The following is a 16,176-nucleotide window of genomic DNA, read 5'->3' as shown; positions in this document are numbered from 1 at the left end:
TCCGATCATTGCTTTTTTCTTCCATGGCAGAGTACTGCTACATATTCTTCCTTATTAAGTTAATACTTGATTCTCTGGAAATTCTTCTGCTGTATGGATTATACTAGTCTGAATGGGCATTTTGGTTTCTGTAAATGTTCCTGAGCATGATATGGCCTCTGGGTTGTACTGGCTGCAGTTGTGTAGTTGTGTTTCAGTTTTAGCTCTGCTTTCTATAAGCTTTATTTGAAGATGCTCTGATAGATGTATGCTACCTTCAATTTGCACTTTCTATGCTTGATTAGTGGAGGAGCTGAATTAGAGTTAGGCTTCTGTTTAGTCTCTTCCCTTTTGCCATCTCATCATCAGGTGCAGAAGTAATGTCTTGCAGAAGGTACGTGGCTGAGGCTTGCAGTCTCCATATCACTGCTTTAGCTCAGGTAAAAGTCCCTTATTTGTCTCAGAAATAATGTTTTTTAAGAAGTGAGCTGAAAGACCTTGTTTATAGTTCCCTGTGCCATCAGCTTCTGTGTTGATTAGTTTCAGAAGCAATCATGGCTGGCATCAGCTTCACTGTTTGGGGAAGATCACCAAATAATACTCTGCAGGTGCACGTTACCCATTTTGTGTTTTCTGTGCCTTCGAAATGTGCTGCGCCTTGCAATGAGAAAGATCTCTCTCTGTCTCTCTCACACACACGCCACACACACACACACACACACACACACACACACACGCAGGCAGGCACACTCACAGGCTGGGGAAGCGGGAACTCCATGTTCCTGCCCACAGATTGTCACTTGAATAGATCATTTGCTCTCGAACATGGAGTAATTTTCTGCAGTTAATGTCACACATCGTTACAACCCAGTAGAAATCCTGTGTTGTTAATTAGTGCAGTAGCATACAGACAAAAGTTAAGCTTGTTTATAAGAACAAAAAAATAATGTGTTAAGTTTTACACTTAGAGTCTTTCCACCTGACATTTACATACTCATTATGTAAACCAGCCACATCATTGCATTGTATTTCCTTCCCCCCTTCTTTTAAACATAAGAAAACATCTAGGGGTGTGATTTCCAAATTACTTAAGCTGATTGAAATTGGATGTTATTATGGAACGAGATTTCCAGCTCAGTAAACTTACCCTTTTCTCACATCAGAATAATGGATAATACTCACATTGGAGGTAGAGAAGTAGGTGTTTGCCTACCACCTATCAACCACTGTTAGAAGAGGGGAACTTGGCTTGGCAAACCTTTGCTCTGATCCAGCCCAACACAAGAAGATATGTGTATAATATGTATATATATTATGTACATGTAGCTATAGTTGCATGTACTTCTCTGTCTGTATCTATCCTTCTAAAAATCTTTTGCTCAATCTTTTACCTACCAAGGGAAGAAATTTGCTTTTTTCCTTTCCCTAGCTGGACACAATAAAAAAAGCAGAATTCAAAACCAAATACATGCCAGTCTTCCCAAAATAACACTGGCTTTGAAAGACAGTTGGACTCTAATTCTCTGAAAGTTTAATTTGAGATCCACACTCTTTAGGCATGTGACCTTATTTATTTTTCTCCAGTACCAGGTGAAATTTTGTTGCATTCTGTGTACACATTTTCTACACTAAAATAGTACTTTTGCACTGTATGTAAATAGATTTTGCAAGTTTTATAAGCTAGCCATCTGGTTGTCATGGTTTAATTCCAGCTGGCAACTATACCACACACCCATTTGCTCACTCCCCTCAACCCCTCCCCTAAAGGTGGGATGGGGAAGAGAGTTGGGGAAAAAAAAGGTAAAAAACATGTGGCTTGAGATAAGAACAGTTTAATAATTGAAATAAGGTAAAATATAATAATAGTAATAATAACAATTATAATAATAAGGAGATAGAGAGGGAGGAATAAAACAAACAGAAAAAAAAACACCCAAGTGATGCACAATACAATTGCTCATCACCTGCTGACCAATGCCCTGCTCATCCCCAAGCAGTAATCAGCTCCTTCCAGCCAGCTCGCCCCAATTTGTATACTGAGCATGATGTACTGTGGTATGGAATACCCCTTTAGCTATCCTGACTGTGCTCCCTCCTGCCTTCTTGTTCTTCACTGGCAGAGCATGGGAAACAGAAAAGACCTTAGCAACAACTAAAACATTAGCTTGTTAGCAACTTTATTCCCATACTAACTTCAAAACACAGCACTATACCAGCTACTAGGAAGAAAATTAACTCTATCCCAGCCTAAACCAGGATACTGGTCAAGAATTAGTTACACAGTGATAGGCATCAGTTTGTTCTCTTTTAATGGCTTAAGATCCATGTCAGAATTAAAATGCCATGCTAAGGTATAAGTACTACTTTTCAGTTACTTTTTAAAACTAAATGTATCAAAACACTAAAAAACATTCAGAAAAAATAATTGGATAAGCAACACTTTACTGTATCGATTATGCACTCTATCTGAGAGAGGAGCCTCTCTTCTGTTTCTGTAACATATTAATTTTCAGTCCTGTTCTATTCAACTTTCCTCCAAAAATGTGCAAACAAAAAGCAAGAACTGATCCTATTAAAACACTGTAAATCAGTTGTGTAAGAAATCTAACTTTAAAGCAGACACTAAAGTCAGAATTTTATCTAAAAATTAGACATAATTTCTGTCTGCCTAAACACTTGGTGTGCTGTTCTCACCCTTCTTCCTCTTCAGGTATACCCAACCATCTCCAGTTTTAGGAACCTATTAATTACTAGAGTAACTGCATGCTTCCTGTCTGATACTTTTTATTGAGGTAAGATAATTTCAGAGTTCAGTGTAAAGAGTGGATCTTTCTTTTCTAGCACAAGAGAAGCTTTAATAATTGCTAACCTGGGGGATACACTTTAGATGATGAGGCAGATAAAATGCGGCAGTTGGTCCAACTTCTGTGCTTTAGTAGCCTGGAGAACAAGTAAAGAGCTTTAAAAACTGCATCCAGCCCTTCCACAGAGTGATCTGTGGTCACTCCTGCTCAGGTTGGTCTTAATTTATGGCTACATATTAAAGCGTTAGAAAGATGTAAGCAATAGGATGGATCAGATTGTGGGATACCTGAGATTAAGGCTCGGTTTGGATTCTTGAACATCTTTGTATCCCTTGATGACTGCCCCGGAAAACAGTCCAACTTGCAAGGTTTAAAAAAAAAAAAAAAAGACAAGATGTGATAAAATTGGTCAGTTATTGTAGGTTGAATACAACCTGAAATTAGTGTGAAACTTGCATATGGTTTTGTGAAAGAAGCTCTACCATTGTGTCAAAGAAGACAAAATATAAAATGGTTAAAAACAAACCTTTTGTTCTTGTGATTTAATCTCATTTAAGCCTCTTGGCCTACCTTTTACTTCAAAGTTTTTCTAGCAGTGATTTATTTCTTCTGAGGCATATGACAGATCTTTAGATTAGACTTTCAATAAATTATAGTGGTACTGTGAACATAATATTTTTCCCTTGAGGGTGGTTTTATGTCGAAGTTTAATATTCTGCAGTTTTGTGGTTTTGTTTTTTGTTTTGTTTTTTTTTTTTAAAGGTCTATTTAAAATTTAGGCTCAGGAGTGTGACAGTTAAGTGTGACATTCACAAGCTGTTTTGCAGTTATGAAAAATGCATGAGAACATAACCCACACAGCTTCTATAAGAATAGTCAGGTGATTCTCAGTGTAATTTTCCATTAAAGCTTTCTTTACTACATGGATTTTGAAAATTTCTAATAGAGGTATTCACATGGCAGTGTAGTGCAACGACTCATACTGCAAGATCTTTGACTGAATCTATCATCCCTCCTATAGTCTATATCAGTGAAATGGCTTTTTGAAATGACCTGGTCAGAAAAGTCAGTTTTCTCTCATTTCTTTTTCTCTCTGTTATTTTTAATACTCTCACATCACTTTGAAATACTAGCTTCTGCTATTTCTGTATTCAGGAATTTGGCATACTCTTTCTATCCTTGTTACTATGATCTGTATTTCCTTAACTGGAGGGAAAAAAAGATCTAATCATGGTTACTCTAAGCTGTGCTGCTGAAGATGCTCACTCCTTGTGTGCAGTGGTGCTCTTAGACTAATCTTGCATTGGGAAAAGTGTAGGCTAATAATAAGAAAACTACCTTAATGGAAACTATCTGGGAGGAAAAAGGCATAAAGGCAAACAAGTACAACTCCCAGTGGGTTTCCTGAAGGAAAGAGGTGCACCATTCTGCATTCCAGTTGCCAGTGTCCTCTTGGGGATAACATTCTTCCATGATCAAGTTTTCCAATGATACCAGACTGAGTGGGGAAGTGGACACCTTGAAAGGGAGAGCTAACCTGTAAGGTGACCTGGATAGGCTGGAAGAGTGGGCTAGCAAGAACCTTATGAAGTTCAACAAGTACAAGGTCTTGCCCTTGGGTAAGCACAAACTAAAGAGTGCGGCACAGGCTGGGATCTGCCTGGCTGGGGAGCAGCTCTGTGGAAAGGGACTTGGGGGTCCTGGCTGAAATGGTTATAATTTTCAAGTCACATGAAACTTCAGATTATTTAAATTTCTTCCGTAGCCCTTTAGTTAGATCCCTTTAAGCATAAAACTTAATTTTAGGAAAATTTTGTATTTTTGCATTATCTCTGTCAGACTTTACTTCCTTTTAATCCAGAAATAAAAGGAAAGATCAGAAGTGTCTGAATTTCTCACCTTTATAAGTAATTTGTAATTGTAAGTTTGAATTAATGTGTGAAGTTTCATTTAAAAAAAAAAAAAAAAGAGGAAATGTTGGGGAAATGGCAATTTTGTTCCTTCACTTTCTAGAGTAATTTCATGGGCTGAGTGAGATCTGGCTTGGTGTTTCATTAGGAAATATCATGCAAATTAGTCTTCTGCTGCCTCTGAAGTGCTTTTCTACACCAGATATCTTCATAAATTGTAAGCCTTTTAAGATTACAAATGCAAGGAAAAATAATGTCCATTTTCACAAAGGGAGATCTATTACTGTATGAGAACATGGGCAATCCCATGTAGTGATCCAGCTGCAATAGAGCGGAGCTCCACTGAGGATCAACCTCATGTAATGCCCCAGGGCTCAGGTCTGCAGCAGCAAGGCTGACTTTCCACCCTCCCCGAAGCATCCCGAACCACTCATCCAATGCCTGCTCATGCTGGGCAAGAGCAGACCAGAATCAACCAGAAAACAAGCAGAACCCCAACACATTAGCCACTGCCTGTCCCATATGCAGTAAAATCATACAGCTGATATCCTTCTCTTTCCAGGTTACAAGTTGTTGTGACCTTTACACTATTGTTTCCAGCAGTATGAAATAAAAGTAAATCTCAGTGTGAAAATAAGGATGGATGTAAAACACATGTATAAACCCTGTCCTTTTTCTGTCTTGCTTTGAGAAAACCAACAGTGAACTATTCACTGTTAACTAGCATTTCCATTCCAAACAAAGCTACTCACTGTGTGTTCGCTGCAGCCTGCAATTTAGGAAATACTTTGCTTTTCCTCTTCATTACATGGGGGATACTTTTTTCCTATAGTTTTGAAATGTTGCATTAGTCCATATTGGAGACTTAAATGGGAAGGCTGCCAGAATAAATATTTTAATCACCTCTATTAGTGACATATTTAATAAAGTGTTCCAAATAATGTAACAGGAAAAAGATCTGAGAGTTCCCATTTGAAAAATTTTCATCAGTCTATTAATATTGAGAAACTGCATAGCAAAATAATAGGTTGTTCAGTGTATTGGAAGGAGATTGAAAGGGATCAGTTTTACAAACATACGTGTGTATATCCTGATACCATTCAATAGGAATCTCGGATGTTAGTCTCAAAACTAGGTGTATATACATCAAAGTTCCAGAAATTTGGCTTAGGACAAATGTAGAATCGTTCAGTAAAGAGAATTTTTGCATATTCTGGCTAATCGTTAATTGGAGATGTGTGATGGTTATAGTGGAGATACGTGGTTATAAATGGTTATAGTGGAGAGATGTGAGGTACCAAGTCACTTTACCTGAGATGCTTTTGTCTGCTTAAATAGAAATATAGTTTTTAGGCTCAGTTGATTTAAAACTTTCAGCCATGTTTTTAAAGGCATTTACACACAGATGTCTCCTGTACTGTAATGTTTGTTTCCTTTCAAAAAACTGAAAGTTGAGTACTCTTTGTAAATTGGGCATAAGATCCTGAATGAGAGTGTAGACTGTGTGCAGCTGCATGTGGCTTAGAGTCTCTTTGTTGAATTCAACCCTAAACATGCTGAATTTGCTTGGCTGCTTTGCTTTATAGTGTTATAACCAGAATACTAACAAATCAGTCCCTCTATGTGATTTAAGCATAAGGGCTGACCTTCCCAAGTTTCTGCACTATACTCTTTTTGTTGGTTTAGGTACAGCACATCTGAGCACTGGAGTCTAAATTATATGTAGATAATGCTGAGGGCAGCTGTAGGTCAGTTTTTTTGCAGTGTCCTGGTCCTCGGGTTAAAAGTAAAAAGCCCTTACCTTCCAGACAGCTGGAAAATGGGGAGATTTGGGAAAATGGGGTGCACTTCAAAAAACTCAAACATTTTCTAAGAACTTAATTGGCAAGTTTTCATGTCAGGTGAATTTCTGTATTTGCAGAATTGTGGTGTCCTCTATTAGGCCTTTGTAAAAGTGGGGCAAGTACCAGTCTGTCGCGAAAGTCAGCTGAACTATCTGACCCTTTGAGCAAGAAACGTTGCTTAGCTTGGTTTGGTTTTAGACTCCTCCCTATGGCTGCAGATACTAAGTCTACAGGACTTTATTCCATTATGCTGGATATAGATGCCGTTAAAAGTATGGTGTGATTATATCCACAGTCTGAGGATTGTGGGCATAATTTGGAATCAAGATACTCTCATTAAAGGTTCTCTCCTTTGGTATTTTGACCACTATCTTAACAATGATTGATACGCTGGGACATTGACTACTTGGAGCAATGTTTTGGGGAGTCTTAAAAAAAATAAAAAAGTCAAACAGCTCTTGTAATCTGATTTTGTAGGGCAGATTAAGACTGTTGCTTAGATATCTTAATGAAAATAAGATGGTTTAGTTGTTAATGATCTTTTTCCCTGTATGAAGTGATATATGTGAAAAGTAAAACAGTAATGTCTCTTTGATTAAGAACATAATCCTTTTGATAGTTCTAGTGATGTAAGCGTATGGTTGGTACCAGCAACAAGCATCTGGAATGCTGAATGACATTTTATTTGAATAGCCTGTTATTTTGTTTCATTAAATCTGCTTTTTTTTTTTTTTTTTATATTCTGTTTTTTTTTTTTTTTTTTTTTTTTTACATTATTGGCTGCTGAAAACATGCAGGTCTATGAGTTTTGTTAATGACATTTGATATCTAAAGACTAAATCAAAACAGTTAATGTTGTGGGTGCAATACATGCTGAAAGTCATCTTTTTTTTTGTTTGTTTGTTTTTTGTTTTTTGCAGCCTACAAGCCCCAAGTTTGGAAAAGCAGACTCATATGAAAAACTGGAAAAACTAGGGGAAGGGTCCTATGCTACAGTGTACAAAGGGAAAAGCAAGTAAGTGGTGGTTTGTTTGGGTTTTTTTCACTTAGTTTTCTGTGTAAATGAAAATAAGCAGAAAGTGTTAAGTGATTTTACTGCACTTCTATATAGATCCCTATGAATTAATGCAAAGTGCTACTGCCTGCCATGCGCTGTAGTGAAAGAGGCTGAGGCCATATTGCATAGGTCACATATTATCTTCACATCAGAACAAGCTGAGATCCCATCTTGTTAATCTGATTTGTTTGTACTTTAATGTACTACTTTCTCAGTGTCCATACCAAACTAATTTTTATCGGTAGATAAACTCTCAGCTGAAGCACTAGCTCAAGAAGTGTGTTGTAAGTGTGTTTACTGAGATATTTTATACAATATAGAAGCACTTAGGGTACTGTGGATAAAGAAGTTACCATAAATAACATTAAAGTGGCTGAAAAAATATTTTATATGTATGAATATCTGCTCAAGCAGAGTATTTTGCACAAGTTTATATATTTCATCAAGTTTTCATAATCAAATTTTCAACAATAATAAAGCAGTTCTGAGATTGGGTGTGATATTTTTATTTAAAAACTTTGTCTAACGAATGGTATGTGAGGCAACCTTACCATTCTCAGCAGGGAGACCATAATGAGAGTCATGGGTCAGAATAACTACTGAAACAAAGAAATCCGTGTTAACATTTCCAGGGTTATTAAGTTAGTCCAGTTCTGAAATATTTTTTTTTACTGAATATTTGTAATAAATCAGACTGAGGGGTGCCCTCATCTCTCAGTAGCTTTGAGATTGATGAGCATAATGACAGCTGAGATGAATAAAAGTGTGTTCTAAATGTAGAAGTTATTTACACTTTTGCCATGCCAAAGCACTTATTGTCTTTAATTGCCAGCTTTCTTAAAAAAACCCAACAAAACACAAAAAAACAACCCCAAAACCAAACAATTTCACTGTACTGTATTATTTGGGTCTAGGTAACAGAAAACAGTCTGGATTTCAACTTGTTCCTTATTACTAAAATCCTTTAGTAAAATCACAGCCCCTCTCTGGTGATAGTTATCCCATATGCCTTGGCTTTCAGTAAGATTGAACTAAGGCAACAGGGTTGCTGGATGTCCCATCAGTCAGTGGAACAGGCTGAAGGCTAAAAGCAAAGCAAAGTGCGTCCTTGAAACTATTTCATTCAGTGACGATTTGTTGTGTATGAGCTGAATGAACATATGTCTATATGAACATGGTGTGAAACACATTGGTTAGAAATGCTCATTTGTCTTAGTAGAGCTGACTACAGATCTGTAAGAAATACCTCAATGATTTTAATGGTAGTTGAATAATAAATTGAAATTACTTGGCTGTCTGCATTTTTCCACTATAAATAGCAAGTTCTAGGTAAGTAGTGTGAATTACAACAATTATATATAACTTTATTCTGCTGCTTCATAACATCTTTTCCAAGGTCTTTAAAATATATTTTGGAAAAAGTGTGTGTAACTAGAGTGTGGATAACAATGCATATTCAGATACTATTCCTAGTGTTATAGTAACATTCCTTCACCTGCTTAATTCTGTTCGGTTTACTTTTGCTGAGAATTGAATAATTCCCATATTACACAGCACCATACAGATTCAGCACATCCAATCCAGATTTCTGTTTCTTGAACCAGAGTAACAGCTGAATTACTTCACAGCAGGAGGAGCTTGTACTTTATGAACAGGGGAAATACTACAGGGCAACAGCACAGGGGCTATCAGCTGTTTCATAAGGAGTTGTTGGCTGAGGTTAATGTAGCCCTGTTACCTTTTCTGTCCCCATGAGAAACTGAGAAATCTCTGGCCTATGTGAAATCCCCAAAGAAGAAAGGATCACTGCTATGATGTACTCTTGGGGAAGATACATGGGGGTGGTGGGGAATGGATAGGCCAACATTGTCTCTGGCCATTCCATGACAGCCTAATTTTGCTGCTGTTTTTCTGTCAGACTGGCTCTGACTGTTCATAGCTTCATCTAGATGGTACAGGAAAAAGTAGAGAAATTTTCTTCTAGCACCTGATGTAGGTACCTAGGGCGAGACTGTGATATACACCGCTGCATTCCACTGGCTACAGGCTCAGTGGGAAGAAAAATTACCAAAAAGGGTGAAAAGAGGGCTGTTGGTTTCGGCGTGTGCCCAGTTTGACTGCTAAAGGGTTAAGCCCTCATTACACACCACAGAATGCAGACATGACATGGTTTTGGAAAAGCTGGTAATACTTGCACAGTGTTTTGTTCAAAGTGTTTAAGAATCTGTAATTCTCAACCAACTCTAGTGCTTGGCTTTCTCATTTTGCCAAAATGATTCTGAGATGTGTCCTTAACTGTAGTTGAAGATGGAGAATTTAAGATCAGATTGAGCTGTTGTAAATGATGCTTTATGTATTTATTGGGCTTCATACTTATTACCAGCTGCATGTGGTAAGTAGTGGGGTTTAGGGTTTTTAAATGCATTTCCTAAGGTATATTTCAGCTTTTTAAATGTCCCCTGCTGATCATAATAATGGAATAAAAAATTTGTGATCCTAGCTTCCAATATGGAAAGATACATACCTGCCTCCAAAGCCAGAAATCAGCCATTCCTTTCTTAAAATTTAAAGTAATGTGTTCAGTAACTTGCTTTCAGGGCAAGCCTGGCTACTTACAACTTGGAGCAGGATCAGTGGTCCCAAGCCCTTGCCTTGCTATCAAACCCATTACTTTTCTATTTGAGTATTTGTGGTAGTATCTCAGAAAAGTGAAACGAAATGGGCTAATTCTTCATACTGGATGATGGATTTCTGTTTTCATAGTCAGATAAAAATGATTCTCTGGGGTGAGAAAGCAGCAGAGTGAACAGGACTGTGTTATTGAGGAAAGTGAAGCAGTATTCTCTTAGGCTGAGCTTTTTTGTTTATTGGAGAAAGAGCCAAGCAGCCATTTGTTTTTGGCTGACAGTTGCAACAATAGGCAAATCTATTTGATTTCACATGTTGCACATCAGGCGTGTGTAATGAAACTCATCTTGGCATGTTCATTTTCTACTTTCATTCAGGTTACATTCTCACTTGTAACTTTCTTGTATAAAACCCCAAGAGGCTGCTTACTGCATGAAATGCAGATGACTGAAGTGACTTCTGCTTTTTTTCTTAATGTAAAATTTTGGAGAAGTACGCCCAGTAATTTACTGATAACACTGTAAAAAATGATGCAAATTCCATTGACTCTGTGTTTGGGTAACACCTTGAGCATTTGCCATGAAAAAAGTGCAAAGCAATAGGTGCCTTTTGAATCCCTGTATCATTCAATTATGCAGTTTTGCTGCACAATGTCTGTCTGTGTATCGGCATGTGTATCCTTCTGTTGCCATTGACCATCTTTCTTCTTGAGCTTGACTATAAATTTACCTGAATGTACAGAAGTGGGATCTAGCTTGACTTGTGGCACATAAATGTTGATGTGAGTTATTAGAGTCCTGTGATGATGCTGATGACAGTACAGGTGATGCTGCTGCCAACCAGAGCCCCTTACAAAGCAGTGTGGAGGCCTTACATCCCTGCACTGAGAGCTCTGCATACTGTACTTAAGGGAGAAACCTGTGCCTTTGGCAATATTACAAGTTGGCATGGTTTCCATCCTCTCCTCCTACTGTGTTCAATTGCCCTTCAAGGCATAGAATTAAAAAGGATTACCTTGGTTAGAGCGATGTGATCTGTGACTGCTGCTTGCACAGCATGTGTCTGTGTTTTGAGAGACAAGCCAATGGTATCTCCACTGCTTCTGCACTGCTGTGATCTTGATCTGCTTCTTGTTTGTCCATGTGATTTTTAGCATACCTTTACTTTTTTTGGCACCTTTAATAAGCTGCATGTGCTCAAAGTATTAAAAAAATGCGTAGAATTTGTAACAGAGAGCTCAGTCAGCGTATTTTTGCCTGATTTCCCTACCACAAAATTACGTCATTTCAATTTATCCATAATTAAATGCTTGTCCTAATAAATTCTGGTCCCTATCCCTTTTAACTATTAATAAGATAAGTTGGTAGAGTACAGAGCAGAACACAATAGAAACTGATGCTGTCAATGAGACCTCAGAGGCAAGAGAGGTAAGGCAGTCCTTCAGTCAAGGTACGTACCTCTCCTTTTCTGTTTGAAATCACAATTTTTTTGTGTTCAAGCTGATTCCAGTGTGTATCCAAAGATAAAACATTGTGGGTTTTTTTTCTTCAGGTAGCCAGAACATTTTACATTTATCTCCATCAAAGATGTTACTTTTTACTATTCACCTGAAAATCAATTGGGAGTTTATGGAGATCTTAGAAAGAAACCATGATCAGGAGTGAAGTTACCATGCCCTGCACTGGCAGTGGTTTCCATGACTTGTTATTCTTGGAGCAGCAGGGAATATTTCAACGATCAGTGGGAACTATCTGTATTTGTTGTTGGCATGATGTATTGTACGATGCGTTATGAGTATGTAGCTGGCCTTCATATTTGATGTATCTGTTTGTGGATGGCTGCTCAAAAGAAAAAGTATGTCTGAAGTATTTTGATTTATGTATTTATGATGCTGAAACCTTCACTGAGGATGACTGATGGGACTAATTACTGTTCTGACTTTTTTTTAAGTTGCAGAATTTTTTTTAATTATCATGACTCTTTCATCATCTTTTGGTTTATGTGCAGTCTATTGCAAGTGCCATAGGCTTCAGATGGCCTGAAGAACTTGCAGTGGTTTTTTTTGTATCATACTCTTGCTTTTTAGTCATTTCCCTAGCTTTACTCCATGCCCATGCGGGGTGTTGTGCTCACATGCTTTTTGATAGGTTTCATGTGTAACATTCCAGTCCACAGATAATATTTTCTTCATGTTTTGGCCAATTTATTTAGACTGAATATTTGAAAATTGGTCTGATTCATGTTGTCTTAGTGATCTAAACTTTCTGAATGCTTTCTTTACAAAGCCAGGTGCAAGGTTCTGCACGTGGGTCAGGGCAATCCCAAGCACAAATACAGGCTGGGCAGAGAATGAATTGAGAGCAGCCTTGAAGATAAAGACCTGAAGTGTTGGTTGATGAGAAGCTAAACATGACCTAGCAGTGTGCACTTGCATCCCAGAAGTTCTATTTTATTTCCTACAAATTGTGTGAAATCGTGTTCATCTCCAAATGAAACTCTTTCATCTGAGGATACCAGATGGCTGGAAAAAGAATATATATTCATGGATTATGAAAAGCACTGATGTGTTTAACTGATTTTTGTAGGGTGCTTTTTACTATATATTTTGAAGTCATGACATGGGTTTATAAAGTGTGTATATAGATGCTTTTTAAAAATCTCTGGTGTTGTAAATCTTTAATAAGAACAATAACTTCAAGTTGACTTAGATGCAAAACTAATGATAGATGTTGAACTAAAATGCCAAATGGTGGAAAAAATTAGTAAAGTAGTGTAAGTGCTAAAATAAGTTACTAAGATTCTAACTAAAAGATGAATCATTGACTGTATCAATCACTTACTGAGTGAATTTCTGTGTTTAAAAGAAATACAAGGAGATTTTTCCTTGATAGTTACATATATAAAGAGAACATTACGCTATATATGCTGTGCTTCAACCTGCAAAGCAGTTTACAGAGATGACCTAGCATTATTACCCACTGTAGCAGGACACAAAACTGAGGAAAGGGAATCTGTGGTATTACTTACCCAGGATTGCACAGGAAAACATGGTAGAGAAACTGCGAGAGACCATAGGTATAGTGGATACAAGTGCTAAAAGTTATTGCATAGTAATTTATTGGAACTGACAGATATATGCGTGGTTGGAATGGTAGAGCAAACACTGAAGTAATTTGCCAACTAAATGCTATTATGCACCAATGTATTTTCCAGTTAGCCGTGGAATTGTACCTCTCAGAAGATCCCCTGTGACATTTGGTGTGCAGAGCTGTAAGAGGCCACTTGACTTATAAGTGATATCACTATGTTTGTCTTTGGATCCTCTTTATATGAAAATCAGTTTTTTGTATGAACACCAGTGAGGCCCAAAGAGATGTGAGGTACATAAAGGAGGATTGGTGCTGCGTATTGCTCTGCCTGCTGCCAGTCCCAGGGGATTTGCCTCCAGCAGGCGTAGGTCAAGTGCAGCCCCTATGCTTAGATGAGCAGCTTAGTTTGAACTGAATGATGTGACCTGGGAGGTGGGGAAAAGGGACCTGGAGGTAAATGCTTTGGTACTGCTTACCTGCTCCTGTGCAAGTGAGGATGGCCACATTGTTTGTGTAAGACTGTCTTGAGTCCTGTGAAGAACATGATCCCTGTGTTCCAGTGACAACACTAATTAATAATTTAAATTCTTCATGTTTCTCGGAACCCTTTGATCTTCTATTTGTCAGCCCTAATAAATGTCAGCATTATGAAGTATCTTTAATCTACTGGCTTCTAAAACAAGGTAACTTTTGTGTAGGGTAGCAGTTAAAAGACGGTGGGAGTCAAAAAGGGAAATTTGAGAGGCCATGTTAGTTCCTTGAGTACCATAGGGCTTTAGTGGGACTGTAAGTGTTGGGGTTTTTTTAAACTACAAATGTAAGACCTTTTCAATAAATGAAATACAAGCCATGTTTATGCTGAACTATCTTTTATGATAATGATTAAAGAAAGTGTTTCCCTTAATGTGGAATTAGTTACTCATTGGTAGAATAGTAAGAGGTGACTAAACCTGCAGTGGATTTGCCTCCATCAGGTTTCTTCAAAGAAAAATTCTGGCAGAAACTCATTTCCTTAGGCCGGCATAGTCTCCTTAGGGTTTTAGACGTATCTGTGTGACATAATATCACTACAGAAAGATCTAATTATTCTCGGGGTTTAATCATGAAACATTAGCTTTTTGTGTAAATGAATATTTAACAATTGAGAGTTACTTTTTGTCATAAGAATTTGTGTATCACAAATAAGAACATTGTCCCAATACCATCTACTGATTTTTCTTTGCAGAAATGTTCCCAAGGTTAGTATCTGCTGGAGTTATGAACTCAGCCTCAACTCCAGCCAGTAGTAGAACTCTGCATGAAATAAACAGATTGAAATCAGAGTGGCAGATTTTATGTTAATTGACTTTTTAAAATGTGTTATATTTAGAACATTTATTGCATCTAAATATAACTGAAGAACTTGTGAAAATAGTGTTATTGTACTCTTTTGTTCTCTGTGTGGCATCGTCAGTGTTATCCCCAATGAAGCCAATCAAGTCATCAGTTATTTCATATTCATCATATTGTATGTTCTTAATGATGCATTAAAACATTTAATAATTTCTAATCTTCTCTACTTCCTCATAAATGGTCATTATTATAAATGTATTTATTTGGTAATGCTGATATGGGCTGTGTTGGAAAAGACAGAATGAGGCATTATATTAGCATTTTTGGTAATATCTGTGTCATTTGTATTTTTTATAATATACAGACTTTTCCTATATGCCACACAAACCAATTTGGATTCATTTTCTTTTGCCCACATTGCATATAAAATCAGAACTTTATTAGAAGAGATTATGTAACATTAAAATGCTGTATTTCCATAAACTGGAAAACTGTCTATCATCTGCTGATTTGCCTAGAGTAAAGTAGCTCTATGTGGTAATTAGAGAGGCTTCAGGACTTCTGTCCTGTCTCTGAAGGTTTCTGAATGAGAGTGATAAAGAGAGAGCAAGTTAGTTTAGGAAGGAGGATGGCTTGTAAGTTAGAAAATATGAATTTTTTCATCAATATGGTCTTCAATAGAAACTAATGAGGTAGTTGACAGGATGGACTTAAGATAAATGAAATCCTTGACCCAGTTAATTGTATTGTTTTGAGAAGGTGTGAAATTTCTTGCTTTGGACAGTGAGCAAGAGATGGTTTAATGAATTCTAGATGTTAAAAGGGGCAGCAGCATTGCTGTTTCGCTGTCTGCCTGTCAGTTTTTCTACTTGTATTTGAAAATAATGAAAATACAGAGATGCTTTGAAAGTTGTGGAAGACAAATGTGTAGTAATATCTGGGAAGAATTCTGCTAACCTTATCTGATCACGACTGAAGACTGCAAAGACAAGTTCTGATAGGTTGCAGAGGTAATTTTCTCCAGGTATCTTCTTTTTCAATGTTGTTTCTAAGGAAATTGCCATATTATTTTGGCATGTCATCACAAGATTCAGGGCATAATTTCATGACATAGCTGGCTTGTTCCCATAGCTCGCTGCTTCTCAAGAGGTGGACCCAGCTCTTCTAATATATTTTTTAGTGTTCTTTGCTTTTTAAATGAGAAGAATGCCTTTACATTTTTTTTTTTTAATGTTTTGGAAGGGCCAGTCTTCTATTTAATCTCCCTAAGTAGTCTCAACGTAGGGTCCAGCAAGAATGAGAACAAATACAAGACAGTGGCAGGAGTATGTGGCAGGGATTTAGCAGGAGCAAGACTATACCCTAAGGTAGCTCTTAGTTTATCTCTTTGGTGTCATCTAACTACAGCCTGAGAATGCATCAGTGGGAGAACAGTTAAAGGAGATGAATATACACACTTCTCTTTTAATAGGTGATACATCATAGTTTCTCACATCTCCAGGTCTGTACATTCCTGTTTACAGAAAATGGGGG

At 37.3% G+C, this 16,176-nt stretch overlaps 1 protein-coding gene across 1 annotated transcript in view; it reads left to right on the top strand.

Moving 5' to 3' along the window:
• LOC104403745 (cyclin-dependent kinase 14) overlaps nucleotides 1–16,176 on the top strand; it is a gene marked incomplete at its 3' end in the record, with an annotated part of 38,204 nt that overhangs the window by 19,660 nt on the left and 2,368 nt on the right. Inside the window, exon 3 of the mRNA XM_010011987.1 lies at nucleotides 7,458–7,552. Within this exon, the coding sequence (XP_010010289.1) occupies nucleotides 7,458–7,552 (95 nt within the window). The remainder of the gene's footprint in view (nucleotides 1–7,457; nucleotides 7,553–16,176) is intronic.

Source organism: Nestor notabilis, unplaced genomic scaffold (assembly GCF_000696875.1).
Source record: "Nestor notabilis isolate BGI_N333 unplaced genomic scaffold, ASM69687v1 scaffold14520, whole genome shotgun sequence".
Taxonomy (NCBI): Eukaryota; Metazoa; Chordata; class Aves; order Psittaciformes; family Psittacidae; genus Nestor; species Nestor notabilis.
The sequence above is the reverse complement of the archived record's forward strand: the minus strand, read 5'-3'. Positions and strand labels throughout refer to the sequence as shown.